The sequence below is a fragment of the Thermobia domestica genome, chromosome 2 (assembly GCF_964235325.1).
Source record: "Thermobia domestica chromosome 2, izTheDome1.hap1.1, whole genome shotgun sequence".
In the NCBI taxonomy this organism is placed as follows: Eukaryota; Metazoa; Arthropoda; class Insecta; order Zygentoma; family Lepismatidae; genus Thermobia; species Thermobia domestica.
The window spans coordinates 162852263-162880117 of NC_137455.1; the positions used below are offsets into that span (position 1 = coordinate 162852263).

General features: G+C 32.1%; 1 protein-coding gene across 1 annotated transcript; it reads right to left on the minus strand.

Moving 5' to 3' along the window:
* Positions 1-1436: 1436 nt before the first annotated feature.
* On the minus strand, positions 1437-25816 carry LOC145676962 (dicarboxylate carrier UCP2-like). Its single transcript, XM_081747700.1, has 9 exons — positions 25667-25816; positions 17320-17511; positions 16516-16748; positions 14904-15031; positions 12218-12327; positions 5891-6106; positions 4674-4814; positions 4150-4291; positions 1437-2594 (listed from the first exon to the last, which is right to left on the minus strand). The coding sequence occupies exons 3-9, from the start codon at positions 16633-16635 to the stop codon at positions 2480-2482; spliced, it is 972 nt and encodes a 323-aa protein (XP_081603826.1). The 5' UTR covers positions 16636-16748; positions 17320-17511; positions 25667-25816; the 3' UTR covers positions 1437-2479.
* Positions 25817-27855: the final 2039 nt, after the last annotated feature.

Below are 27855 nucleotides of genomic sequence, written 5' to 3' on the forward strand. Positions count from 1 at the left end.
TTTAGAGTTATTTCATTTTAGAACTTCGTAAATAAATAAAACATGTGATGCTTTTCCTCATCTAAACATTCATTAGCTTTCAGTTTTTCAGTTAGCGCGGAAAAGCACAGATGTTCAAGGACAATGGAAAGTATGTGAATATGCTCCATATAATGAATTGAGTGAAAAACTTACCTGCAACATCTTGAGCTAATTTTCAGTTATAGATACCAAATTACTAGGTATCAGAATTCAACAGACTGAGAGCAATACTAGTATTTCTATGAGAGAGTTTTCTGCCTCCAACAGAAAATTGTTACAATAGATACTTTTCAAACATGTAAGTGCTTGTAAAATATCTAAGATGCAGGAACTCAAATTTACAGCAATTAAGCTTACTGCACTGCACAATGCGAAAAACATTGCTTAACCCTTTGACTATAAACAGGACATGCGAATAATTCAAACAGTTGGGATCTATTTTTTTTTTTTTTTTTTTTTTTTTTTTTTTTTTTTTTTTTTTTTTTTTTTTTTTTTTTAAGAAAAAAGTTCTCCCATTGGTTCAGATATGACTAGGAGACTGTGTTTAGTTTCCAAAACTGTACAGATGCCAGGAATATCCCACATTAAAGGAGTCGTACATGTGCATATAAAAGAATATTCACATTAAAAAAATTGGTAGTCAGAGGGTTAATCTGTGGGACGACTTTTCTTCACATGATTGAAATGTAAACATAAGTTATCAAATATATAATCAGATTCTGTTGTGTGTTCATTGAGTTTAGGAAATTCATCATTTTCAACTTATTTTGAACATTCATTGCTTGAATCTCCCATTTTAGCAAAGGATCACTCGCTCCTAATTGTACATATCAATAGATTATGCAATACTTACAAAGATAGTAGGTCATGTTATGCATAAGATATTGCTAATTAGAACTTACAGTTTCGAATATATAAAGGAAAGAAAAGGATACCTATAATAAGCCTGTTCCACAGAGATCACGCACAGAAGTAATACATTTAAGCTTACTTGAAAATAAAAAAAGGCAACGCACAAGAAACTCAAAGAAAATAGAAAATAACTACCTAAATTTAAGACATGTAAAGAAACTAGTACTCCCTTCTTATTAAGACTTCTGTATCCATTAATCTCTAGAGAGGATTTTACAGCAAATAGGTACACATCGTTTATTTTAAACTTCTCATGCGAGCTTATGTTTTAAAGTATATGTACCTAACAGAGTAATCAGTTTTTGAAATGAAGTGTTTTTCTTTCTTAACTGTATACTAAAAGAAAAAGAACATCTACTGAATGTATTTTAAGAAAAAACATTCCAAAAATATTGGGAGCAAAATACACATTAATGAAAACAAATCTTTGTATTTATATTTTTAAATTTATTTTCAAAGTATATATTTACATAAAAATTGCATACAACATAAAAAATGAGCACTAGTGAACCTATATTTTATAATTAATACTAATGAATGAGATATGTGTATGGAAAGTATCACTTTCGTATAAACATTACTGATTACCTTACAAATATCTTATCGTATATGTAACAAAGAATTAGTACAAACATATATTCATATATTATATAATATGTATACAGTGAGTAAACATTCCCAAACTATATTTTGTTCTCTTATTCAATATATACATAATATTGTCTGACAATGCACATTACATTGAAATACTGCAATAATTCGTTATTCCTTTATATCACAAAAGGATTGCATTGTTCACATAGGAATAGTCCAACTTATACATAAAAAAAAACTTTTGTTCTCACTGAAATACCTGCAGTTATGTGCATTGCACAAACGTAAATGCTTATATTGGCATTCTGTCAAAATGCAGACGTCACTTATTCTCCTTTAATTAATAATTATTTTTTACATTCTATCTAATTTTATGTATATGATAATTTATGTGTATCTACACCCTGTTCATAATAGAACCATGTGTGTCAGAGAAAAATGGCAGTATCTTTGGCAAGAGAAATTCAATTTTTATAATCTGCTAATGCGTTGGATGACCTTCCAGCAAATTCTGATCTCTAAAGGGTAAGCAAATAAACTTCATATGAAAAAAAAAAATCTGTTGTTAGGTATGTGTGTTGCGCTTAATGAGTTCTTTTTCCCCCCCTTAAAAAAAAAATGTATCCATGTATATGCTGTTATGCACGTCATTTCTGTTTATGTGCAAGTTTTATTTGTATCAACAGATTTTTTTCCAATGATTTTTTCCCCTGAAATACATTACAACTACTATTTTAAATAAAGTCACTATACATTACGTTTAACGACTACTATTAACTTTTATCTTTCGGACAAATAAAAACAAGTAGTCTATGTTACAAAACAATCACAAATTATAATATGTCTTAAGGTACATCTACTCTATATTTTGTCTTATAGCAGTACAATACTATTCTTCGATTTCTCTTGTAAAAAGTAAACTTTTCTTTTCCAAATTAACACAAATTTCACCTTACACTGAATGAGATGCTCGTTGATGCAATTCTCTACCCATTCGTTTCAACTGTTCATATGTCAACCACATTACGATGTTCCATGTTACAAGACGACAAAATGATGGCATGAATCTGTATAAACAGAAAATTTAGTGATTAATTATAGATTAAAGAATCAATAATTTCGTTATTAATTCAGAGTTAAATAATTTATCTTCGCAATATAACGCATCTAGAAAAACTTGAACCGCAAAAATTGAGATATTGAAATTATATAAAATTTAATTTGAGTTTTATATTTATATTCTACAAAGACTCTTAAAATCAAATTTTCACCCTTTGTTTCTTTCTTATTGTTTTTCAATAGCACATGGATAAACAAGATACATGATTGGCAAAACTATTGTCATTACAGTGATGACATTTCGAGGGCAAAATTATGTTGTCCAAAGTCTTAATGAAATATATGCTTTTCTGCATGCTCTATTGCATACTGCAAAAGTATACCGAAGAATTATTTAAAGATAGTAGAGCTCAATCTTTTTTCTCTACTACCTTAAACCTTATCAAACTTTATCATGGAAGTTAAGATGTGAAGGATGAAGCCCCCTTTTGTATGATATGTTTGTCGACAATATAGTAATATCAATAGATAAGTTAAAAAGGAAAGTAAAGTTAAAGTCAGTCTGGAAGAAGCCTAAAAATTAGAAAGAAAACTGAAAAATCTCGAGTTCAACGGAGAAGGAAATGGGAAACTAAGGGTACAAGAAGAATTCAAGTGAGACGTTTAATATTTAGGCTCATCTGTCGTCAAGAATGATGCTTTGGTCTGGAAATAACACAGAATGCAAAAGGGATGACGAAACTGGAAGCAAAGTGTTTGAGGTTGTGTGAGACTACAGAATCATGGCAAAGACTAGAAGAGTTTAAAAAAACAGTAGTTACGTCAGCAAAAACTGGTCACTAAAGAAAGCACAGGAAATAAGATTGAATGTTAACCGAAATGAGAATGCTGCGCTGGAAGTGGCATAGCAAGAAAAGTGAGAAATGACACAGTAAGGGAAATAACCAAGGTTTAGAGATATCTAAGATCTAAGAAAAAAGACTACAGTGGTATGGCCATCTAATGAGAAACAATTATGTGGTCAGAAGAGTGCTGACAAAGGAATCAGATAGTAAGAGAGGTGGAAGGAGGCCAAGAAGAAAATGAATGAATGTCGGGAAACAAAGGCTAACAAGGGGAAAACTCCTGGACAGAACTATGAAAAATCCTCATCCGGAACGTCGTTCCCACATGAGGGGGGAAAATATGGAGAGAAAGAACAGTTCATAATATTCAAGAAACATTTGTTTTAGTTTTAAACATCCCACGATTATGTCCTTCAGACTAAAGGATGGTAAATTACTAGAAAATAATTTAGGACATGAGAATGTGGGAGAAAATTAGAGAAACCGCGAAGATTCATAATCCCCAAGTCATATGGTCTGGGATCGAAAACTTCACACCAGATGAGTACTCTACTATTAAGGGACCAAACCTCTATGTAATTACGTAGCGTGCATAACTACTTGTATAAAATATATATTTTGATTTTTATATCTCAGTAATTTGAAAAAGAAAAATCATTTTAGATTACTTACAACATTTATAACGTACAGTTTTAATTATTATTAGTTACGAACTTACCCCTTATAGAAGGCAGATGGCCCCTCCTGTACTAACATTCGAATAGCGCAATCCAAAGCTCCTTTGTAGTCTCCTGGCGAAGAGTTCATGTAACGTGTTTTAACCACGTCAACAGGTGAGGCTACTATCGTCGTACAAAATCCTAGCAAATTAAGCAAAATGGAAATTAATTTCCGTACAAAAACACCTTAATGTTAATTTTACATTGTTCTGCAATGAACAAAACTTTACTCTACGATAAAGAAATCAAATCTGAAATGTTTATAGACTTTTCATTGCATTATCATTCCGTAATTTTCTGGACATAATCAAATTACTTTATGGTTACCCATTATCGTTATATAGATTAGTCAAAAAAGTAAATAAAGAACCTTATTAATTGAATATTGAAAGTACGATCAGTTTTTCTAAAATTTACTACCAATAGAACCAAAACTAAAATCGGAAAATTTAGTCCCAAGCTTTTTAGAACAGCCTTCGTAAAACACTTTATAAGAATTAAAGAAAATTCATCTCAAACTTACCAGCTGCTACTGCCGATGTAAAATGACATGGAACATTATCTTGCATCAGGTTGTAGTGCAAAATAGTTTCTTTTATCATGTCGTAACACACTATTTCAGCTACATTTACTATCGCATTACGACTGACATTTGGAAAGGTGCCTGCAAAAGAAGCAATACAACAATTAGTTGAAGAAAGATTTACTCTAGGCTTCTTAATTTTACTGTAATTGACCGATAAGGAACTATTACAAACGCAACGAATTTCCTTGGTCTTTATAAACTTTTCCTAGAATTACATATGCGACATACTGTATAAAGTCAAATCAGTGATACGAAATTGAAACTTCTATATAGACTTGGCAATATATCAAAATATTCAATGGAAAATTCACTAGTAATGATTAAATTTATTAGAAATACTCTTCAAATAATTAGAAAATATGTATCAAATTCATAGGTGATATCTGAATTGATTACAAATAATTAGAAAATGTGCTAAGACGTTGTTAATTGGATTCTGAGGAATTTCATGCCAAAAGTGTGACAGTGTAGTATATCGAACGTCAATGGTATTACACATTCTCATGCTAGCAACACGAAACTTGGCCTTGAACTCCAGAAAAATTAAGATCTGTCAAGTACAAAATAGTTATCCCGTCATTGTAGCATACCATAACAAAACATTTTCGTAGATCTGTCAAATCTAACTATGCAGTCGTTCATATTAATTAAACTAAATACTGTTGAGAATTGTAGCCAGTTACGATAGCTTGCAAATTGATAAGCTAATACGTTAATTCATTACGCTTCTATAAAATCGTGCAGTGTTGTGAAAATAGACTATCTTTCTATTTAAAAAGACAAAAAAAAAAAGTTTGAGAAAATAAAGATTTTTTTATTAAACTAAATTTAATTAAAAAAGATAAAACACACTGCATCATAAAATTTAGAAGTATTTACCCTTAACTTCAATCATACATTACAGACTTGTTGAAGCGTAAGTGTAAAAGGGTTAATGCAATGTATCACTGACACCTTACCAAGTTATATTAGATTATTTGAATAAAGCATCCCTTATTTTATCTTCCTTTTATATTCGACTACGGATTAATACTTAATAAAACTAAGCAAAGATATTACTAATTCTTTTATAATTGAAGTTGCCTAGTGGAACCTGTATAACAAAGGTACTAAGACTTGTAACATTTATATATACCGTCTCGTACATTACCAACCTTTCCATAATCCACGAGCACCTTCTTCATTTGCAATTGTTTTGTATGCACTCAACGTAGTTTTGTAGCGACGTTCATGGTTCCCTCCACTAACCTGAGCTTGGAAACGAACTTTAACTACATCTGTAGGCTGAGCCAAAAACACAGCCAATGCTCCAGTAGTTATTCCAGCTGCTATACGTGTTCCAATATTTAGAGATCCACTCCTCGAATTACCTGTGCACAGAAAAAAATCCATATTTGAAGTTTTTATCAGAATATTAGTATATTTGAAACTAACCTCTTTATGTTAATTGTTTCTCAAGTAAATTAAATTGTTCAAACATTTAAAACTAATGTTGAATGTAAAAAATTGATTTGAACAAAGTTATATAGACCAATTACTTTTATAAATTCAACAAATTCTCTTTCTACATAAATATTAATGCTACCATATTAATTTTCTTAAATTTTCCTTTTATTTGCCCACTAGAATGCAAACACATCTACGTCTTAATATTTTACGCTGCTAATATTTTTGACTTGAAGGACGAGATTCATTGACTAGAATTATAAACTTTTACATATACTGCGTTATTTTTTCAGATATTTGGTGTTGAACAGTGAGGTATATGTATTCAATATTATTCAGACAGTTTCAAGATTCAATTTTTAAATAATATTTTTCTGACTCACGATCAGTTATTAACATACACATTGTATTTCACATCTTTGGAATAGAAATCCTACTTGCTTCCCCAGAAACTGGTTCCCTTTAATTAGATTTTAGAAAAAAATCCTAGTACATTATAGTACGAGCAGTGTATACTTTTTTTCACCAGATCTTTACCTATTAAAATATAGGAACATGTGCATTCTTTTTAATATTATGACAATTTCGGTGATGTTAGGTATAACTTATTTCTTGGAGGCGAGTGTGTGGTGAGGAACAGTCATTAAGCCTACGTTAATAATAGGTTTCATTTCTCATCCTCGGTATTGTATAGAAATGCAAAACAAAACTACTTATTTTGTACATTCTAACCTTTGAGTATGAAAATAAATTTTATGCTTATTGACCAATTATCGAAATTTGAGAAATTTCGACAATTCATAATCCTGTCCCTGAAATGGATTATGCATTTCGGCGTGTGTATACACCGCACTCGCTAAATAATGAGCCGAAACCTGGACGAAAGTAGATTAGAATAAAACTTGAAAAATTATATATCTTGCACAATATTGTCTAATTCTTTCATTTCAAATCTACGTATCTATAATCAAAATGTTGGATGTATTGATAATTACATAATGTAAATTAGTCGATCTAATCTCTCATCATACTTTAAACTTCATTGAAAATGTAAATGTTCTATCCAAATCTACAAGAGTGCGTACTTTTTAAGATCATTGATATATCCATGTTATAATGTTGACGCATCTGTCGTTAAAAAAAAAAAAAAATAAGCATATATCAATACTAAGCATATATCAATAATTATATTATAAAGGGTTTAAAGGACCTCTATTGGTTCTATCGTTGTATTTAACACCAAAGAAAAATAATTCTCCTAGGAATTGTAAACTAAGTACATAAAGTGCTTATTTAGTTTTGTAAAATTCTATTGATGATAATGTTACATTAAAATGATATATACGCATACTAAATGAGTCATTCCAACCAATTAATATTTTAGTAAAATTGCAAGACATCACCCTTATCGTCAAGGATATATAAATCTTAAATTTAACACTTCTGTTATCTTCAAAGCTGGACTACGCCCCACTTAAAATCTTAAAAGCAATTTGACTCATATCATTTGAAAGGTCTTTTAGTTCTATTTCCGAAAATATCCATTTGCTTGATTTCACAGTAAATCTCGAGAAGTTTTGCTCTAGTTTTCAATTTTAATTTATCTTATTCATTTAATCTTTTTGAATTTGTAGAAACAATTTAACGAAACTAATAAAAATAAATGGAAATAAATTTTGTCTTTGAAAAGAGGCCTGAAATATCACATCAAATTATTGAAACTATATATCACATTGTAAACTTTAAAATCTTGGGGCGATATCCCGTCCTCGAAGTCGAAGGATTAAATTTAATTTTAGAATATTTAGGTAAAATAATTAATGGGTTTCAACTTCTGCACAAATATTCTTTTGAAAAAGAAAATAGAAATAAATGTTAATTATGAAGTAAAATAAGTTGCAAAATTTGCTCACTGATATATGTACTTAGAGACTCAAAAGCAAGTGATTAAACAAATTTATATATATCAGAAATAAATCATTATCTTCTTTTATATATTGCTTTCTAAAGTTTTATTTCAATTCCTGTATTTTTACAATTCGGATTTCGAACCTGTGTCTGGTACAGCTACGTACGCAGGAATTTGTTTCGAGGGAAGTCCAAAGCTTGTGGGATTAAAATTTGTAGAAATCAGCTAAAATTAGACTAAATTTGCAGAAAAGTCAGGATTTCAGGGGAGGGATCTACACCCTGCGTACGTTCCTGGCCTGGGATGAGTATTTGCAGAAGATATGTTCCCTTTTAACAATATAAAGTGTTACGTTTCGAAAAGATAAAAACTAGAATTTTACCAATATCAAATTAGTGACTATTATAAATTGTCTTAAACACTTTCGAAGTAACTCTAATATTTTTGACTTTCGATCAGGGGACAATAACTGGAACGTCTGGTTAGAATGCAAAATGATTGAGTGTTCGAATTTTCTTCCATTGAAGTTTAAGATAAATTCTCTACAAACTACATGTCAGCTATTTAGGAATAAAATTAATCTTTCAAAGAAGAGACAAATAACATAACTAGAGTGCGATTATGATCTAGAATTTGGAACCCTAAATATTTCAAGATGTTACTCTATTATACAGTAACAATTATATAACTTTTTGAACTTTGAATTCACGATAGCCTGAAAAATTTAGGTCTAGCAATCTGATAACATTAGCAATAGAATTATCAACATTATTTTGTGTAAATTTTGTAATTTACTATTATATATATCTATTATATTAATTTTAAGAAAACATATTTTCGATTATGCTTTGAAGCAATATAGGTTTTAAAACATTTGTTAATTGCATGTCTGGAAGGTTTTCAACTTTATTTTCTTCTAATTCCTCAATCAATAACACGTCTTAGTCTCAAATTTTCTCGAAAGTTTATTACAGAAGTATAGATTAATTTCTACTTAGTTCAGAGAACTACATGTGTTTCCTTCATTGTTAACTATACTTTTTTAATGAATTGCTGAGGTGTGAATCATGTAGAGAATAATAAGTTACAACGTATAATAAAATTTACATCTTGATAAAGCAGAGAAATTTTACTAAGCTCTATGGCATTGATCAAAATTATCTACATAATGTACTTGTAGAATTAAGGAAATTGCAAACACAACGCAACCTCTAGACTATTAATTGATAGACAATTGATTTTCTTTCATAATAGAATGCGAAGAAAAATGTAACTTCTGTAATGGTTATGCTTTTCAAGTCCCAGAATACCAAAGCCACTAATAAAAGTAAATACAGGGTTATTATAAAGGATTAAAGTGATTACATAAATTCACTGTAGCTCTAGTAATTGAGATATTGTAACAAAACTCAGCAGTGACGTAGAAAAACTCAAATTTTTTTGTTGCAGGTTTACTTCAGATTTATCCCACAAGGGCGTAGCAGTGAGCAGTGAGGCAAGATGACAGGCGCCGAGAAAGCATTTCATGTCATGGCCTCCACGCTCTCCTGACCTAACCCCATGCGTAGACCTTTGCTTTTTGTGTGGGGTTATGTAAAAGATGTAGTGTTCACACCTCCTCTACCAGCAAACCTGCTAGAACTGCGAGCCCGTATCAACAATGCTTTTGAACTCATTTGATAGGGACATGCTGCGCTGTGTGGGGGAAGAACTTTCGGCTTGATGTCTGTCGAATCACTAAGGGGGCACATATCGAATATTTGTAATTATTAACAAAAACTGAGTTTTCTATGTGTGAAAAAATATATACAGTAATACGGTTATTATTGAGCTGTGAAATCGCTCCAATCATTTATAATAACCCTGTATATCAGGTCATCTGAAAAGTATTGAGCCCTTTGCACACGAGATGGTGCTAGTGACCAAATCTCAGGGTATATTAGTTGCAGCGGATGAGGCCTAACGTCATCCAACAACTGATAGTTGAATCTAGTAGCTGTGTAAAAAGGGTGGAACAAAAGAAGCTTGACGTTTGGGTGCCACGTGATCCAACTCAACTATTTACTCGATCGAATTTCTATCTGCAAATCTAATAAAAGAACTAACGCTAGCTATTTCTGAAGCGGTTGATCACAAATGATGAGTATATAACCTACAACAACATTGTGAGAAAAAGATAGTGATCGAAAGTAGGGGAAGCTCCACAATCTATGGCAAAGCCGACGCTGACGCCCAGGAAAGTTTTGCTGTGCGCTGGTGAGACGTAAGGGCATCTGCATCACCAGCTATTGCTGCCGGACAGAACGATAAACTCTGACCTGTAATGTCGTTAAGTAGCGCCAATGCATCTAGGAAGTAAAAAAATCCGACCGGTACTGGACAACAGAAAACGTGTCTCGTACCAGGTTAACAACGGCAGACCACATATTTAACGAGTCATCAGTATATTTAGATAAATCGACTGGGAGGTTTTAATGTATCTACCGTATACACTGGACTTGGCACAGTCAGAACCACAGACCGTTATTACGACGGGATTCTGGTGTTGCTGAAAAAACGCCAAATCGAACAAAATGGTGAATATGCGGTTTCACAATATTTTCAAATATATTCTCAATTTTAACCTCCAAAGGCTCAATCCTTTTTAGACAAGCTGATATTTCAGGTACTCTGCTATCTTGTGATCGAAAGGAAACTATTTCGAGAAATTTATACAGTAGTAGGAGTCAGCTCTACTTTTTGATCAACATCTTTATTTGTCAATACTAACAGGTACTAAAGCTTCGGTTTCCGTTGATCTGACGTAATACGTAGAAGAATAACATTGCCCCTGTACTGTCATATATACACATTACATCCCACAATAGAAACTATGTGTAAGTCCGGTGAAAAGAAAGAGCAATATACCCACTCACTACTTGTCCGGAAAACCCTCTTCTGACAGATATTGCATTTAACTAGTTTTCTTTTTAAACTTTAGATAATGGAAAAATATTCCTCTAAGATTGAGAAAAAGTTTTCTGTTAAAGTAAATTTTCTTTATGCTACACTAGTCTTAATTATGAAATCGTGCAAAAAAACTGAATATACTTTTAATTGGTATAAACATGTTACGAGCAAGTCCTGATAGAAGGTAATAGTGAAAGATACTGACGGACAGAGAGAGAGAGAGAGAGAGAGAGCGATGAAAGAGTAAGTCAAGAGAAAAAGGAAAATAGGTTTAGAAATCACATGCATAAGTAACTTTTCGATAAGTAGAATGTCTTCAAACATTCATGCAGTAGGAAATTCACAATGTTACCTTTCCTGTATTTGTAAGTTAGAAAACACACGAGGAAGGCTTGTTAAGTTTCTGGCCTGACAGAAAAATGTTGGTTTTAGAATAAAATTCTATAGCATGTTATGTATTCGACATTTGAGATATTCCACAAAATATAATAGTTTGTTAGGTATAAACATTTTCTGCAAAAGTGTCGAAACTGCATACGCTTAATTACATAAGGAAAAGCTCTGAAATATGTTGAACATTGACTTGACTGGACTTTGGATCAGAGATTCGATTAAATTTATTCAACAATCGCAATGCATCGAACAATAGTAATAGTATCGAAGGGAAAAGTATTACGAGTTCTTCACATCAGTTAACTTCGACATCTTTGAAAGAAGTTCTCTCATCCCTATTTTTAACTATATTTTGTGGAATACTACATGAAAATCTGGCACATGTTACACAAAATTTGTTTTATTCTAAATCTATTTCTCTGAAAGGTCAGAAACCTAACATTACTGGAATTTTTCCAATAAGCATGAAGACATGATTTAAGATGTCAGTAGGAATCAAACCATACTAAAACGTTAATGATTTTCAACCAAATATTCTTATAGTAAGAACACCCATTGAAGTAAACAAGAAATATACACTATACTTAACACATTAATTTGATTCAAATGAACTACTTGCATTACTTCCGTAATTCTTATATAAAAAAAAATAGAAACAATTTTGCCTTTCAAATGACTGATTGCCATCTTATCACCTCCGCTGACAAGATAACATCAGGAATGTGAATTGAGGCTCACGAATTCTTAAAAAAAACTTAGCTGCAACGCCTAGGCAGCCACGTACCATCCAGGAGCTGTTGGTAGAGTGTCTTCACGGAGTCGTAGAGCCCGAGGCGCACGGAGGCAAAGCACATCTGACGCTGAAGGCCCGCTGACAGGCCGTTGTACAGACTCCTAGAATAAGGACCCATTTCCAATTCCAGGTTTCCTACTCATTATCAATTTCCCATTAATGGAATAGGAAAGGTGAGGAAATTGTAAGGAAAGGTAAAAAAATGAAACTAGAAAACCCACGAGGGCCCGTGCGTTTAGGAAATAAAATAGGAATTTTGGATATGAGGAAATCTTATGACAGAAAGGTACAAAGGTTATTTTATCTTAATTTTTATGGATAGGTTCGTCTAACAATTGTTTCTAGACAAAATGTCATTATCACCATTCAAGTTCTTTAAGCATTATGTATATATAGAAAAATATCAATTATAGTTTTCTGAATCCATCTAAATTGTGAATATAAGATACCATAAAAATTTATGGGTTTTTCAACTTTATTTGAGAATAAACCACCATTGCAGCAAGAAAAAAAAGAAAATTATAGAAATACTAAAGCTGATAATCAGATTTTTTTTTTAAAGTTAGATAGAACAAAAGTTGAAAACAAACTAAAAATTACACTGAGACACTCTTTCCGAAAACGTAATTTTGTTGTGAATTAAAAATTATGTTAGAAGCAATCTAAATGTCTAAAACATGCGAATATTGACTTTTTTTAGTTGAAGAAAAATCTATCCTACTATTAGTTCCATAACATAATCAGAAGCGATTACAAGAAAAAAAATCTACAGACAAATGCACGTATATGAGAAAAACTAACAAAATATACGTTTGATGGAAAGAACATACTCTCATTATAAAAGAAAGAAAGAATAAAACAAATAGCACAACGCACTGCAGGTGGTTTAAGTTACATTTACCAATATATTTATAGTCCTATTGAGTATACGTATAGAATTTACACCTGATTTACACAAATATCGAGAGGAATTCTATAATCATAAGTATTTATTTAAACATAGGTAAAGCATTATATACCAGCACGGCATGATTGAGTTGATATGATTCGTTACCAGTTTCCAAAAACTGACCGACTTGTCAAAATTACAAGTGATGTATCATGTGAGTTTTCTCATCTATAATATTTACTTCTAGGTTGTACTGGATTTGTAGTAAAGTAAGGAAATTACCCATCCTGTATACTTTATAACAGTGATAAGTTCCGCCCAACAGATAATAAATAATTCTCTCCTATCACTATATAACTCTAGCACATAGCATAGTTATTTCCTCTCCTTTCCTAATAAAAATACGTTGCAATTATTTCTAATATCTTACCTACTTGAGAGTATCTTGTTTTCCATTAAGCAATGCACTTTTATTAACTTCTGTAGCTCAATTTGTAATATAATTATATTTGTTTTATATAAATGTGTATGTGAATTAAATTGTTTTATTCCTTATATGTTGCAAAACTGAAGACATATCAAGTATGGGGAAAAAAAACTAAATTTTGATTTTTTGACATTTTCCTGAGGTTGAGTTGTTTACGTTAAGAAAATATAAACATGAGACAACAAAAATTCTCATAACGATGTACGAAAATTTTGTACATTGAAATCCTTTATTATCAAGTCAAGAAACTAATATTTTTAAAATGCTAGCACATACCGAATATGGTATTTATTTATCTATTTGAGAGTTTATTTACCTACTAGCATATGAAACAAACAGAACTAACAGGAAAAATCTAACCTTAAAATTGAGAGAAAGATCATTTCCAGGTAATTCTGGCGTTAAGTGTAATGATTTTTAAATAACTTTTCTAGAAATATAAAATTAAACCATAGAAACCAATTAAATTCCTCTTGAAATTTAATGTAAGTGCATTTGTATAATTCACATATACCCAATAAGAAATGCCACATTATCAAAAAATAGCACATCATTCAGAATTTTTCAGAAAACTAAGCAAAAAATAGTTACCAGTGGTTGCATATATCGAAATTTCGAGTATTATTTCTTTCACAGAATAATATGTAATTAATGGGGTTTAACTTTCATATCCATGATCGTAGAGTTTTGTTCTACGTTTGCAGAAAAAAATAGAAAATTATATTGTAACAAAGTAACAATCAAATTGTAAAACTATGAATGTACAAAACTTTTAAATATCTCTTGACTTGGAAAAAGGTCAAATTCATAAAATATAATTGAATTTACACACATTCTTAAGTTAGATTGAAATCAATATTTGAAATTAAGATAATTCAAATTCAATTTAATATTTCATGAAAATATACTTTAATATTGAAGTTTTACTTGTAAAAGTACTATAAAAGAAGAGTAACCAAAGAAATTAAGATACTTCGGAGTTCAAGAACATTTGTTCGATCTTTATTTTATAAATTTTGTAAATTTAATCAGATTTTTTTTTTATTTCTTTAGTAATAAATTATGGAAGCTAAATATAAAATCAACTGAGGTATTTCGAAAATTTTGAAAATTGTATTTTTCATGTACACCCAAAACATGACAAATTATGTTATAGCAACCACTGATTTCATTCCTCTAATTTGTTTTCCAAGTTTGCAATATGTGTGAGAAGTATTTAAATACTTCTATTTTCTCTAATGAAAGCTTATGAATTTTCATATGATGACTTAATATGGATGTTTTGCCATAGGATTGCGTACCTGGCTCCTTCCTCTCGTGCAATCGTAGAAATTGTCCCAACAAGACCTTGGTACTGTAATGCAGGAGACCTCAGTAAAACTGCTTCTTCACTTGCCATTGTCAGCACTGAACGTCCCTCTCCTTGAATCTAAAATTAAAAATTATATTATAAACAATAATAAGACAGCTAGAGAAAGAGAGAAACTTGTGAAATGCTTTCTTAAACTAAAACAAATCCTTTAATACACCAAAAGTTAATACAAGACGACTCCAAAACTTCATATACAAGACAGGGATTAAAGATAGCATGCCACGTAATTTGTAATTAAGCTTTTGGTGTCCCATCCGCGTATTTATTTTAACTGACATTTGGCTGCTTATATCAGAGCCAGTCCGTTATCTTTGAAACATTAGTTAAAATAAAACAAATGTAATACCGAAAGCTTAATTTGTGTATAAGTAATTACAGATCTCTGTGAAAGTTGTGTGTAATATGTACTACATAATTTGTTTAGAAAATATGAAGTTTTAGAAACATCGACCACTATACTACGGAATAAGTACAATAAAATAGCTGAGTTGCTAGGTGTAATTCTTTTTGAACTGTTACAGTTATTCCAGATAGAGAAAAGAAAGGAAAGTTATATCTAAAGAAACAATGACAATCAGTTTGAAGAGAGAATATAATATTAGACTATAGCTTAAAAATTTCGAAAACAATATTTAAAATTGAATCTCGGCAAGTAAATCTTCTATTATTTCAGTTTATATGACTGACAGCAATTTTATATTATAATTACCATTGATAAATGTACTTGTGGCTTAATTTTGTACTATTTAAGAGCTATGTTGCGTTTCCCATTATCACAAGAGAGTTTCTTATTCTCTCTCTGTAGCAAATTCAATAGAAAATTGTCAAATTAAGTAAATTAAATCATTAAAATCAATCTTTTGTATGTTCATGGAATATACTTTAATATTTTGACTGAATTCGACAGCCTTACTCACGAAGTAAAAGAAATATAAATGATTTAAACAATGAGATTAGAAACTAATCTAATCAATTTAGCAGTATCAAAAATAATTTGGATTTTACAATCTCGTTTGACAGTACTAAACAGAATAAGTGTAATCTCATTTCTAATACCTTTTAGAATAACAGGGTTGTCGAAATATTGAGAAAATAAGTCTGTAAACAAGGAAATAAGTAAGACTGAGTTTGTTTTGCATCTTCAGGGCACTTAATGAAGGCAAATGAAATTCAATTAACAGTCTTGCTTCCACTTTGTACTAATAGTGAATCGATAAAATGCAAATAAGTGATGAAGTTTTTAGCCGTAATAAAGAGAAAATGAGAAACTAGCAAATACAATATTTGTCTAGGATGAGCTCAAGTAACATGGAACAGACTTTTGACCCCGCATTGAAGCTACGTTCTACTACAAAATTAAAGCGTACACGTTGTTTAAACACAGTACAATCTACAGTATATTTGCGTATAAGAAATAACTTCCTTTCTGTATAAAAATTGATCACGGGTAATCATTTTAGTCATGCCTTATGTTGCATGAATTTTAGTACTTCTTTGTTTGTTCCTGTAAATAATAAAATGAAAGAAAAATCGATATTTACCTGAAGGCGAACTTTTGCTGTATCTAAAGGAAACGTTACAAAGTCAGCCACACAGGCTGCAGTTCCGGCTGTAATCAATTTCACAGCAAGAGGTGAATTATCTACTGCTTGCTGTTTCATGATGCCGAACGTAGAATAAACAGAAAACGCAGGAAAGTCAACGCAACACTTGCAGATCACTTCAACTATAAGTTGAAGATATAGTTTTTATTCAAAATTTCACAATGGAGACTCTGGAACAAAAAGAAGTATTATAATTATTAAAATTAATTACCATTTCTGAAACTCTAATATGTATATTTCTACATTTCCTTGAAATAATCGGAATATGTTGTATCAAGTTCAGAGATATTAGTAGTATACAGTTATTTACCTTCCAGATTTACCGAATTTATTAGACATACATCTTACCCTATCTAAGTTTCTTCGAAGTATAGAAATTTGCAATTCACAAGGTGCAAGTAGAGCATTTTACATAATTATATAAATTTGGGAAATAAATACATTAGCATTTGCTACTGCTTCATATTCAAAGTAAAGAAATAAAATGTATATTCATGTTCAAAACACTGAACACTTATTTCCTTCAGAAGCCTTATATTATCTCTAAATAGGATTCTAACAACTATTGGCGTATATTATTCTCCTCTTTATAGCTCATTTATGCCTAGTTACGAGCAAAGAATATTTAAACGAAAGGTATAATGTATTTTGGATACGAGTTTCAGGTGCCATATCTTTACTCAAAGAAAATATTAAGCCAATCAATTACCTTAATTTAACTGGTTCATATGCCATACATACCTTTTTGTGATGAATGATGATGTGCAATTTTATTTAAATTCCTAGAAATTTAATGTTGTTCTCTAAAGTCGTCGTTGAATGCGTATTTACAGCAGCGAGTGGCTTGATGTTTACGCCCGTCCTGCAGGCGAAGAATCGCTATGCTGCTCGTAAAGAGTAGGGCTTTAAGCCGAATTGGCATACTCTAGTTACCTGAAAGTAAAGACGAATAATTAAGATGAAATCTCTTTTGAAATGCTATACATACAGGTAGTTAGAAAGTATAAAATATAATCCGAAAAATGGAAATCATAACCAGGAGTAAACTGGTACGTCTTTGCAAAGGGGTTCTCTCTTGCTGTGTTAAATAAAAATAATAATAATAATAATTTGAATTACTTGCACGGACTACGAGCTGTGCTATTTTTCAGTCTTGGATCTTAATAGGTACTTAAAAAGAACTATGTTATCTTTTCCAGAAGATCTGAGTTTCTGAAGCAAAGATTACAGACCGAAATCACATGTTTTCCGTTCTATGTAACTGTAGAGGTTAAAGTAAGCTAACGGCAGTATCACATAAATTTTGCACTGTCTTGACTGAGGTCATAACAATTGTTGGCCTCACACTGTGTTACTATTTATCGAAGTTACAGTATAATTGAGCTAGTGAACCGAAATACACAAATAGATACTTTCACAAATTAGTTTCCAAATATACCAGAATAAATTAGATCTACGTACTTACACTGATGAAAGTAGAAAGTTTGCAAAAGAAAAGCGAGTTGTATTAAATTGGATACCACCCTTAGTAGACATTTAGAAACTACGTTCTCCCATATTGGAATAAAATCAATTTCAGTTTTAAACTGCATAAATCAACTAACCTACAACTATACTAACCAAAAGTCATTCACAATCATATTTTTGAAATAAAGGAAAGATAATTCTACAATGTTCCAGACATTAAAAATTATATAATCTTACAACCATTGTGTATAAATTTCTAATTCCGGTTGCATACTAACCCCCAATCTGAGTATGGTCTTGATAATTAACGTGTATTATAGAATGAATCTTTTCCTTATGTAAGTATATTTCTCAAACTAAGTGGATTAGATATCCATCCAAGTATGAAAAATTCTTGTTTCTCAAACAAGTCTGTAATCCTTTGTTAAGTTGAGCAAGCATATTTGAGGTTTTTGTAATCTCGTGCTGCCAATCCCCTTTGCTTTTATAGAAATTCACTTATATGACTCAGATCTGATTGATTTTTCCCCTATGCTCTTGCGTAACCAGCTACCTAATATTATTGATTACTGAAGAACGCGTGGCTTTATATTGCTAAAGGTAACCTTCATATTACTTAATATTTTGCCCGCAGAAGCGCTGTTACGTAACGTAATAGCTACATAATCACACATATATGTAGGCACCTTCGGAAAATAAGCGAACGGTACGCCAGTAACAAAAAATTATTGCACATTCCCAATAAGAAGTTTATTTTTCATAACTTTAATTCGTAACAATCTGAGTGATTTTCAGTTTTTACTTTCGAGTGAGCATAGGAGAGAAGATACCGGTACTTTATCGGTATAAATCGAACTCGAAATTAGAACTAAGTTACACGTTTCGTGGCTCCTAAATATTGGAGAGATTTGTTAAACTTTGTTTATTTATTTATTTTTGTTAATGTCCGTCCGTTCAAAGTGCAACTACTGGGAGAGAGAGAGAGACTGGGAGGGAGGGAAGAGACCACATTATTTAACATATTGGAACCGAACATTGAAAGTTTTAGCAGCATTCATAAACACGGCTTTTCGTACATTTTCCTATGTATAGTTTATTGGGGATAAAATTTTAATATTTCAATAATCCTATACTAGTGGTTCCCAAAGTAGAAATAGCGAGAATTAACTTAAATGGTCGCAAGCTACTGAAAGACTATAACCGTACAGTCTAAGAGAAATTATAAAATGAAGTACTGTACGCAGAATTTCGTCACAAGGATGGGTGGATTCAAGTTCCCAAGTTCACATAATTTCAGGAGTTTGTATATGTTAATGTGGAAATGTTTGTTCCTGCATAATATATTGTTCAAGGGGAAAAGTTAAATCTATAAACTATATTAACCGACCTTCCAATGTCTCCATCTAAAATCGAATTTGGGGTGAAATGTATAGTTTACCAGACAAGCTACTAGTATAGGTATTAGCTGTCACTCACAAATATGAGCGCCAAAAAAGTATGGCAAGAGTGCCCACAAAGAAGCATGAAAAATTGAAATTTGAAATTTTATAGGGAGCAGACGAAGATATACATAAACCAAAAGACAACAAAGTTTAAGTACAAACGAAGTTTAAGTACAATAAAAAATGTATAGTATGATCAACGCTTTTAATCACAACTTTACCATGAGAGATGGGGACTAGGGGATAAAGCAGTTTAGCAAGTTTAAAAGTAAATATTGCTTTTGTGCGTGTACCTTAAAGGGATGACATACTTTTTAAGAATATTTACTAGAATTCAAGAAAGTAGGGTTGAGACTAAAGGGAAACTATGCTTAAAATATAGTTTTGTACGAATATAAAAATAGTGATTCTATTTTCAATTGTTTTCACGCAGCTAAAATTTAAACGTTTTATGCTAGTTGTGATTTGTACACATGAATATTTCTTTTCTCTTGAAATTTTAGGAAAAATTAAAGCCGCTGCTTATACACACGAGTATAGGGTACGAAATCAAAATGTTTACGGAAGTATAGTGATCAAATTTAGGAACCTTAACATGTCAATGCAAACGTAAATCAACACCATTGAGAAATTACTCTTCTAAGAAACTACTGAGAAAATAAGTTAATAGCTTAACAAATTGTTTTATCGTATAACCATATAGTTCAGATCTGAATTTCTTTTATTTTTCTTTCTCTGCACTAACTTCCGCTTTCTGTTTCTTATAAATGAGAAATTAAAATTTCAGTTCAATGTGTGTACTTCCTTCACTAGAAGCAAAGGAATGTTAATTTGAATTAATTAACATTGGAGAAAAATTCCGATAAATCCACATTGTATAAACTAAGAATCTTTTTATGTCTTTAAGCTTGAGTTATTTCATTAGGAAAAGTATTTATATAGTTGAAATCGGTACCCTTTGTGGACAATTCATGGTCGCGTATTTCACTGACGTGAGTTGCAGAAAACAAGAAAAAAAAATGACGCAATTCAAATCAATATTATAACAAAAAGAAATTGAAAGAACTTAGTTCTTAAAGGATCTACTATACTTTAAATTTCATTTTTAATATCTGTTGTAAGGTTTCAATTTAAGTGAGTTTCCGTATTTTGCGTCAAAGTGCAATACTAAGGTCATAAAGGACGAGACCTACTATTAACGTGGGCTCCCAACTACGACCGGGGCTTGAATATAATGTAGTTTGGGGGAGAACAGACCATTCAAGATCTATTTCCACTGTATAGACTGTCCACCACCATCTATCTCGCTTATATATATTTAAAAAAAAAGTTGGCGAAGTTTCAGGACCAACCTTTGGAAGCATTATAACCTTTCAACTAAATAGACCCTATTCCGAAAAAAAAAAAAAAAAGATGAGGTGGCTCTATGGTAGAGCGTTCGCCTCAGGTGCGTGGAATCCCTGGTTCGATCCCATCTCGCGCCAAACAGTGCGCGAGAGTTTTTTCGAGGTACTTCCGTTTCTTCTCACACTTTCTTCATTCTACTATATCATTAATTCATTTTCATCTTCAGCCTACACGGCATAACCGTAGGAGGTAAAGCTAACAAGTTTGATTTCCTATTTAAAAAAGAAAAAAGAAAGGAAGAAAAAAAAGTGATGAAGGAAATGCCTGCAAGTAAGTTGAGGACTTGCTGATTATGCTAAAGGTAATTTTTGAACACCCGGCTATTACGCTTCAAAGGCTAGAGGTAGGGTTGCAATCTTTTCTGAAGTCAAAAACAGGTATATATTTGTCGAACATTTACAAACAGCCGTTCCTCACAAATTTATACACGGGGAACAATTTATTAAGAATATAGAAAAAGAGATTCATGAATGAAAATTTAAACCTAAAACACATGGAACAACACTCTAGCATCAGTTTGTTTTCGAAAAACTGAAGAGAAGTTCTAAATTATTGAACCGGTATAAATACAGAATATCATTGATAATGATTTCACTGATGCCAACGAAAAAAAAAAAAAAAAAAAAAAAAAAAGCGATTGAATGTGTTTTGGATAACGGCGTCCTGTCGTTCAATACGTTCCTAAAACGTGATTCAGGATGCTAAAAACTTTCTTAAAATTCGGTATGTCCCGCCTATTCGGAACAGGTGGCAACCCTAGTTAGAGCATCATTAGGCTATAATCGATATTTTAGCTAAATCTCATTCACACACACACACAAAACATTTTTATGGAAATCTACCACCTTATTTGTCACGCTTCCCAAAATTAGATATAACGGTACGATGTTATGGAATTAGGTAATCAAAATAAATTATTATTCAACTTTTCATATACCTTGCTCCAGTTTTAGAGTTAGTCAATTAATAAAACAAACTTCCACCCTGAGGTTATAATGAGGACTGCTTCAATAAAAACGGTACAATAGTATTTGGGGGGGGGGGGTAAGTTAATGCATATAGCCTATTAATATTCAGAATCCATATAGTTTCATATGATTTATCAACAACTGCTACATATCTCTGAAAACACTAGATTTTCAGTGGATGAGTCATACATGACGTACTTCTGGCATCACTGGATTCCGATGGGTTAAAAAAAGATGGTATTACGTATGGAACCTAAAGATGTTTAATACCTGCGCCATGTTTGCTTTTTTTAATTTAAGCTTATTGATTTATATTGTGAAGTATTTTTCGGTTTTCTTTGAAATGATCTGGAATTTTAATGAATCGCTTTTACTCATTTCTCCAAATCTATTCTGAAATTTAAAATTTGCCCCTTTCAAACTGAACATTAAATTTAGTTATAAAATCTTATCAGGAAACTTGTCGGTATGAAAATAAAACTAGAAACAAATATCGGTGTTTGCTTTCCTTTAGGATTGCCCATGAGACGAAACTTCACTTTTACAATAACTTTTCAAGATTAGACAACCACAACTCTTGCCTCATAGGCATTGGCGTCTCTGGCATGTAAAATTTGGGGGGGACATCAAAGGAAATGATCTAACTGCTAGTATCTCAGCGGAATTTTAGATTATGTCACTTCAAAATATTGGGGGGGACGCGTCCCCCCCCCCCCCCCGCCAGAGACGCCCATGCTCATAGGCAACGTTACTTTCTTTAGCTAGCAGCAATATTGTTTGGAACCTTGCTCTTTCACTGACGACAGAAGCTACGAAATTACTTGATTCATCCATAGCATCGGTCTTAACCGTGGGATCCTAAGGGACACGCTCCTGTATCTTCCCTTCCTGCCGCTAATTAGTAAGAGCATAGTATATCCCGAGTAACAGCTTAAAACACACGGTAACACCTTTCTCTAAATTTTACACTGTCCTTCTGTAAAATTCGTTGCTGGCTGCGTGCCAAATTACCGTTTTGCAACCATCCTTCTATATCAATCAATTATAATTAAGTAGTTACGGTACGGCTTTCTATAGTGAAAGCGAACTATAAGACATGTATATAGTAGCTGCCTCCTATATAATTGTAATCTAATGACGCAAAGATTTTCATATTGTTATTCTCTTTTCCTTTTATCGAGTAATTTCCTCGACCGAAAAAATATGTAACTCCGATTAAATAATACGGCTAGCAAGAAACATTTCCTGTACCCAAGGGTATGATAGAAGGTCAGCATGTTTATCCGACTAAAAATTCTGTTTTTAGCTCTGCTGCGGTAGCTAACTATTTTTCTTAATTTTTACTGTTATTGTAACAAGACTGATCACCAAATATGTCACTTTGTATTTGTTCTTATGCAAATACGCTGGAACGATAAGATTTCATTATTCTTTCACTGCCATTAATTCTTTCATAGCCTATTCAGTTTCATTTACCACAGAGGCCTACCTAAAGTTTCAAATGGTCGGCATAACCGTAGGAATAAACTAAGAACCTCCTTTTATTCATTATCGTCAGTAATTTGATTCACTACAATAAAATTTTCCGCTGGATCTACAACTAAAATTTCTCAAAAGTACATTTTTATGCAGTGTTGTAAAGTTCCTATCTATATATAGCCATCGAGGAAAGAAAATAGCAATTTCATATACAAACTTCATGCAATGTCATTTTGTTTCGTATATACAAACATTTAACCTACCTCGTATATCTGAAAGGTGAACGAAATACTGTATAATCTAGAAATTTCAGCATTGCAGGGGAGATGGGAGCAGTGGCGACGCTAGAGGAGAGGGGAGGGGAGCAAGAGGGCCGATTGTTCCCCAGACCAGATCTGTAACCAGGATTATTTCATGGAGGCACATCTTAAGAGCCTACTACTAATTATTTTCACGATATATAAAATTATATTTCTGTATATAGTAGGCATGATCGACGTCAAGCAAGGCTTCACAGTTTCTTCACGTTGGCATACACTGAAGAAGATATATTCACCGCTACAGCTACCCTTATTGTTTTAGGTTTTTCCCAATATCTTCAGAAGTTGGAATAAGAAACGTAGGAAGTAAACATCCAGGTTCCATCTGGGATCGAACCCTGGCCGTTCAGTTCATTGATAGACGCATTACAGCCTGCGTTACAGTTCTACACAAACAGCAGTAAATTAAGAAACAGCAGCTTCCGAAACAAATGTCCAAAAGGTCCTCTATTGGCAATCTTCTTTGCTGCGTAACTAATTAGTTGCAGCTGGTTGATTTTCGTTCCTTCAGTTTCAGCACCGAAGCTATATGAGACGGGACTTCGAGTCACATCCAGACTTCATTTCTTTTTCTTACAAGATATTCTAAGAATAATGCCTAATATTCTAGAAAGCACAAAATACCACTAAGCTTTTTTTTTTTTTAATCGTTGTTCAGTACGTTTTCTGAGACTATGACGTTCGGTGGGGTACGCAGAATTTCATGAAAGGAGAGGTCCATGTGCTCACTCTCATATCCTCAATCATATAGGCTACAGTGATTTAATTTTCCACATCTTGTTCAAGGAAGAATATAAATCCCGAATTCCCTTGATTACAAGTGGGATCCAAGTCGTAGCTTGTGTTTGTATTAAAGACATACTATAACTCTGCAGAGTCAAACCTAGAACCAAGCGCACAATAAATATATACAGCCATGTCGCAACGAAGGGACTCTACAATCAGAAGTATACTCAATACCCCCATTGGAAGCATCTGTTAGACTCATATTAATTGTTCTAATTTTTGAAAGGGTACAAAGGCGCTCATGTTGTGGTTTCCAAGGGGGGGGGGCAAATATAAGCAAGGTTTCAAATATAGTTTCAAATTTTGCTGTAATTAATGTACAAATTCTATTGGGCTTTCGATATTCCCAAGTACGATTTCCTCTTGGGGAGGCGAGCGCCCACCTTGCCCTCCTGATGGGCGCCCTTAAAAGCGTATATAAAGAGTATAAAATCAATCAATATTCTTCGAACTTCATATGTATACGAATTAATAGAAATTGAAGATTCTCAACCTATGAATAACGAGACAAATTAGTTTCCGCAGAGCTAGCATGTAACCATTACTATTAAAAGCTAAAACTCAAGTGTATTAAACTGAAGTCCCAGTCTTAATAATAATAATAATAATAACAAATATCAAACAAGAGAGTACTCAAGTAAAATCATATTTACTTTGCTATTATGAATGCTGGTATAGTTCTACTTTCAGTATGAACGTAAACTTTCTTCTATTGGACCCAGTGCAAGCAGTTCATGAGCTCAGCCATGATGATACTAAAAATAGACACTTTCCCTGAACAAGTAAATTATCAATCAAGAAGGTTCTGGTATTACATTCTCTGCAAGAGTTGAATTAAATAAATGTTGACTGTAGATTAATATCGCTATTGTCTTAACGAATTATCATTATTATACATTGGTAGTTTTGCAAGCACAAGACAGTTCACCAAAATTGGAAGGGCCAATCTCTCGCGTATCATATGCCGCTCAAATTCGATCGATAAAATTTCAAGATGGAAGATGTTTTATTAAAAGTACCGGTATACACCTGGAATTTTCCGAAAAAATCAAAAACTTACTAATTTAAACAAGAACACATGCCTTATTTTTTTAAAAGAAAAATCATTTTTTACATTTATTCTTAGTTGGAACGATTAACACTAAAGAAACAAAGAGTTAAAATACATAGATTAAAATAAATAATTTATGCAAATTACGAAAGGTTAATGGGTACTCACCTTGTCTCCCGATGTCTATGATACAACTAACGATCTGTCGCCCGGTGGCTGACATTTATTTCGTTTCGCACAGCCAGCTGCGGCGGAGGTGTGGCAATGTATCGACCAATCAGAAAGCGCATGCGCTTCTGAAAAGGCTTTGTCATGGAAGGGACAAGATACCAGGAATTGTAATCAATGAAACATTTCTTGAACTATAACCTGGGTAATTTGCAGCAGGAAGAGTTCATAAGAGCAAGTGGGTTAACAAGTTTTAATCTTTCTCAAGAATATACTTTGAATAATACATCTTCGATCTGAACAAGATCAAATGCGTGTAGTGATTCATAAGTAGATAGATAATAGAAGTGTTCGAGTTCGAGCCTGGGGCATGATACTCCATAATAGACGTTGTTTTTCGATCCATCCTTGCTCTCAAAACCAAAGTTAGGCGATTAATGTAACCATTCATATGAAACACTGATTATCCCATTTAAACATAATACAGTGGAACTTCCTTTAACGGATACTTCTCAACAGAAAACACATGCATAGTACAGACAGACGTACTTTTGTTACGGCAAAACTATATGTATATATTAATATGGGAAAGAACCCTCCGACAGTCTTTTTTTTTTTTTTTTTTTTTTTTTTACCACCAATGATACAGTAACCTCCTCGGAACGGACAAGAACTACTAGCTAGTACATATTTAGTACAGAAAATACTTTCTGAGATTAGAAAATAATTTATTCTTTTAATTCAGGGTTTCTCAACCTAGGGGTTACGACCCCTATGGGGGTCGCGAAGAAATAAATAGAATCTAGTACTGGTAAGCTGTTAAGAACAACAAGAAATAGGTCTACTGATCATTTTCAACAGCTGCAGAGTTGTTTAAAAATCAATTTAAATGAAAGAAGTACAATATGAAACTAATGAGAACTGCATGTTGAAATATCAATATCAATATATATATATATATATATATATATATATATATATATATATATATATATATATATATATATATATATATATAAATGCAACAAAATCTGCATATTGAAATATAATTAAAATTAAAAGCTAATGAGATACCTGAGCATGGTGTGATTTCACTAGTGCGGCAATGTTCGGTTCAATCTTCGTGACGCACATTATCAAGTCATTTAAAATACTCAATAACTTTTTTCAACAACTATACACGTTTTTTAACCAAAATTAGAAATCGCTTTATTTTTTATCATATGACCCAAAATTAAGGGAGTTATGAAGTTTTAAAATTTTCAAACGGGCTCCATTTTGAAACAGTATGACGGATTGGATTCGATATTTGAAATATGAATGAACTGATCAAATTTGGTTTTAATACATTCACTTTTAGGGAAGCCACTGTATCCACTATATACAAGAAATTGATTCTACAATTATAGAAATAGATGGATATCGGGAGATCTCCGCAATAGGTATATTAAAAATCCTATTCAGGCTTATTACAAACCAGAAATTATAAAGGGGTTGCTGGCAAGAGGATGTGATAAAATGAGGGTCGCGATAGGAATTAGGTTGAGAACCATTGCTTTAATTGATCCAGTGGTTACAAGTGAATTTCCATTTTAAACTAGTACTTACTGGATTATACGGCAGACAACTATTACAGACTTCCTTCTAAGAACTTCATAAACCGTCCTGATTGGATGTTCTTACGTGTTACTTGCAAGAAGAAAATCATCTCCATATATTGCAGTACATGCTTATTATTATTATTATTATTATTATTATTATTATTATTATTATTATTATTATTATTATTATTATTATTATTATTATTATTAGAGAGAGAGCTTTACTCCTCATTTCAGCATTTCAATAATAGTCTTAGTCCATATTTATATTTATAATTAATGTACAGTATATCCTTTACACTGCATATAATTAGGACATGCGTTGTGAGAATCGTAAATTTAAGTAACGGGCACCTCTTCTACAAGAACAAATTATTTTCCATCGGTGTTCGTTATTTAGAGGTTTCACTATATTCGTAAACTAATTAGGACTATGCTAAAATTTATCTCTGCCTTAATATTACGTACTTATCACTTTTGAGAATGATTTTATACAGTCTTAAGGCAGGGAGTATAAAGCAAGGGCTTTTTTTTTTTTCCTAACATGTCCTTAACGTTAATCATTTAACAAAAAATAAAATGCTTAAG

What these genes read in the sequence shown, in the direction of transcription:
- LOC145676962 (XM_081747700.1), bottom strand. Translation starts at nt 16,635, where the DNA reads ATGAAACAGCAAGCAGTAGATAATTCACCTCTTGCTGTGAAATTGATT. An exon ending in GCACGAGAGGAAGGAGCCAG is followed by an intron (nt 12,328 to 14,903) that starts GTACGCAATCCT and finishes TCCTTATTCTAG; the next exon opens with GAGTCTGTACAACGGCCTGT. An exon ending in CCATCTGCCTTCTATAAGGG is followed by an intron (nt 2,595 to 4,149) that starts GTAAGTTCGTAA and finishes CTGTTTATACAG; the next exon opens with ATTCATGCCATCATTTTGTC.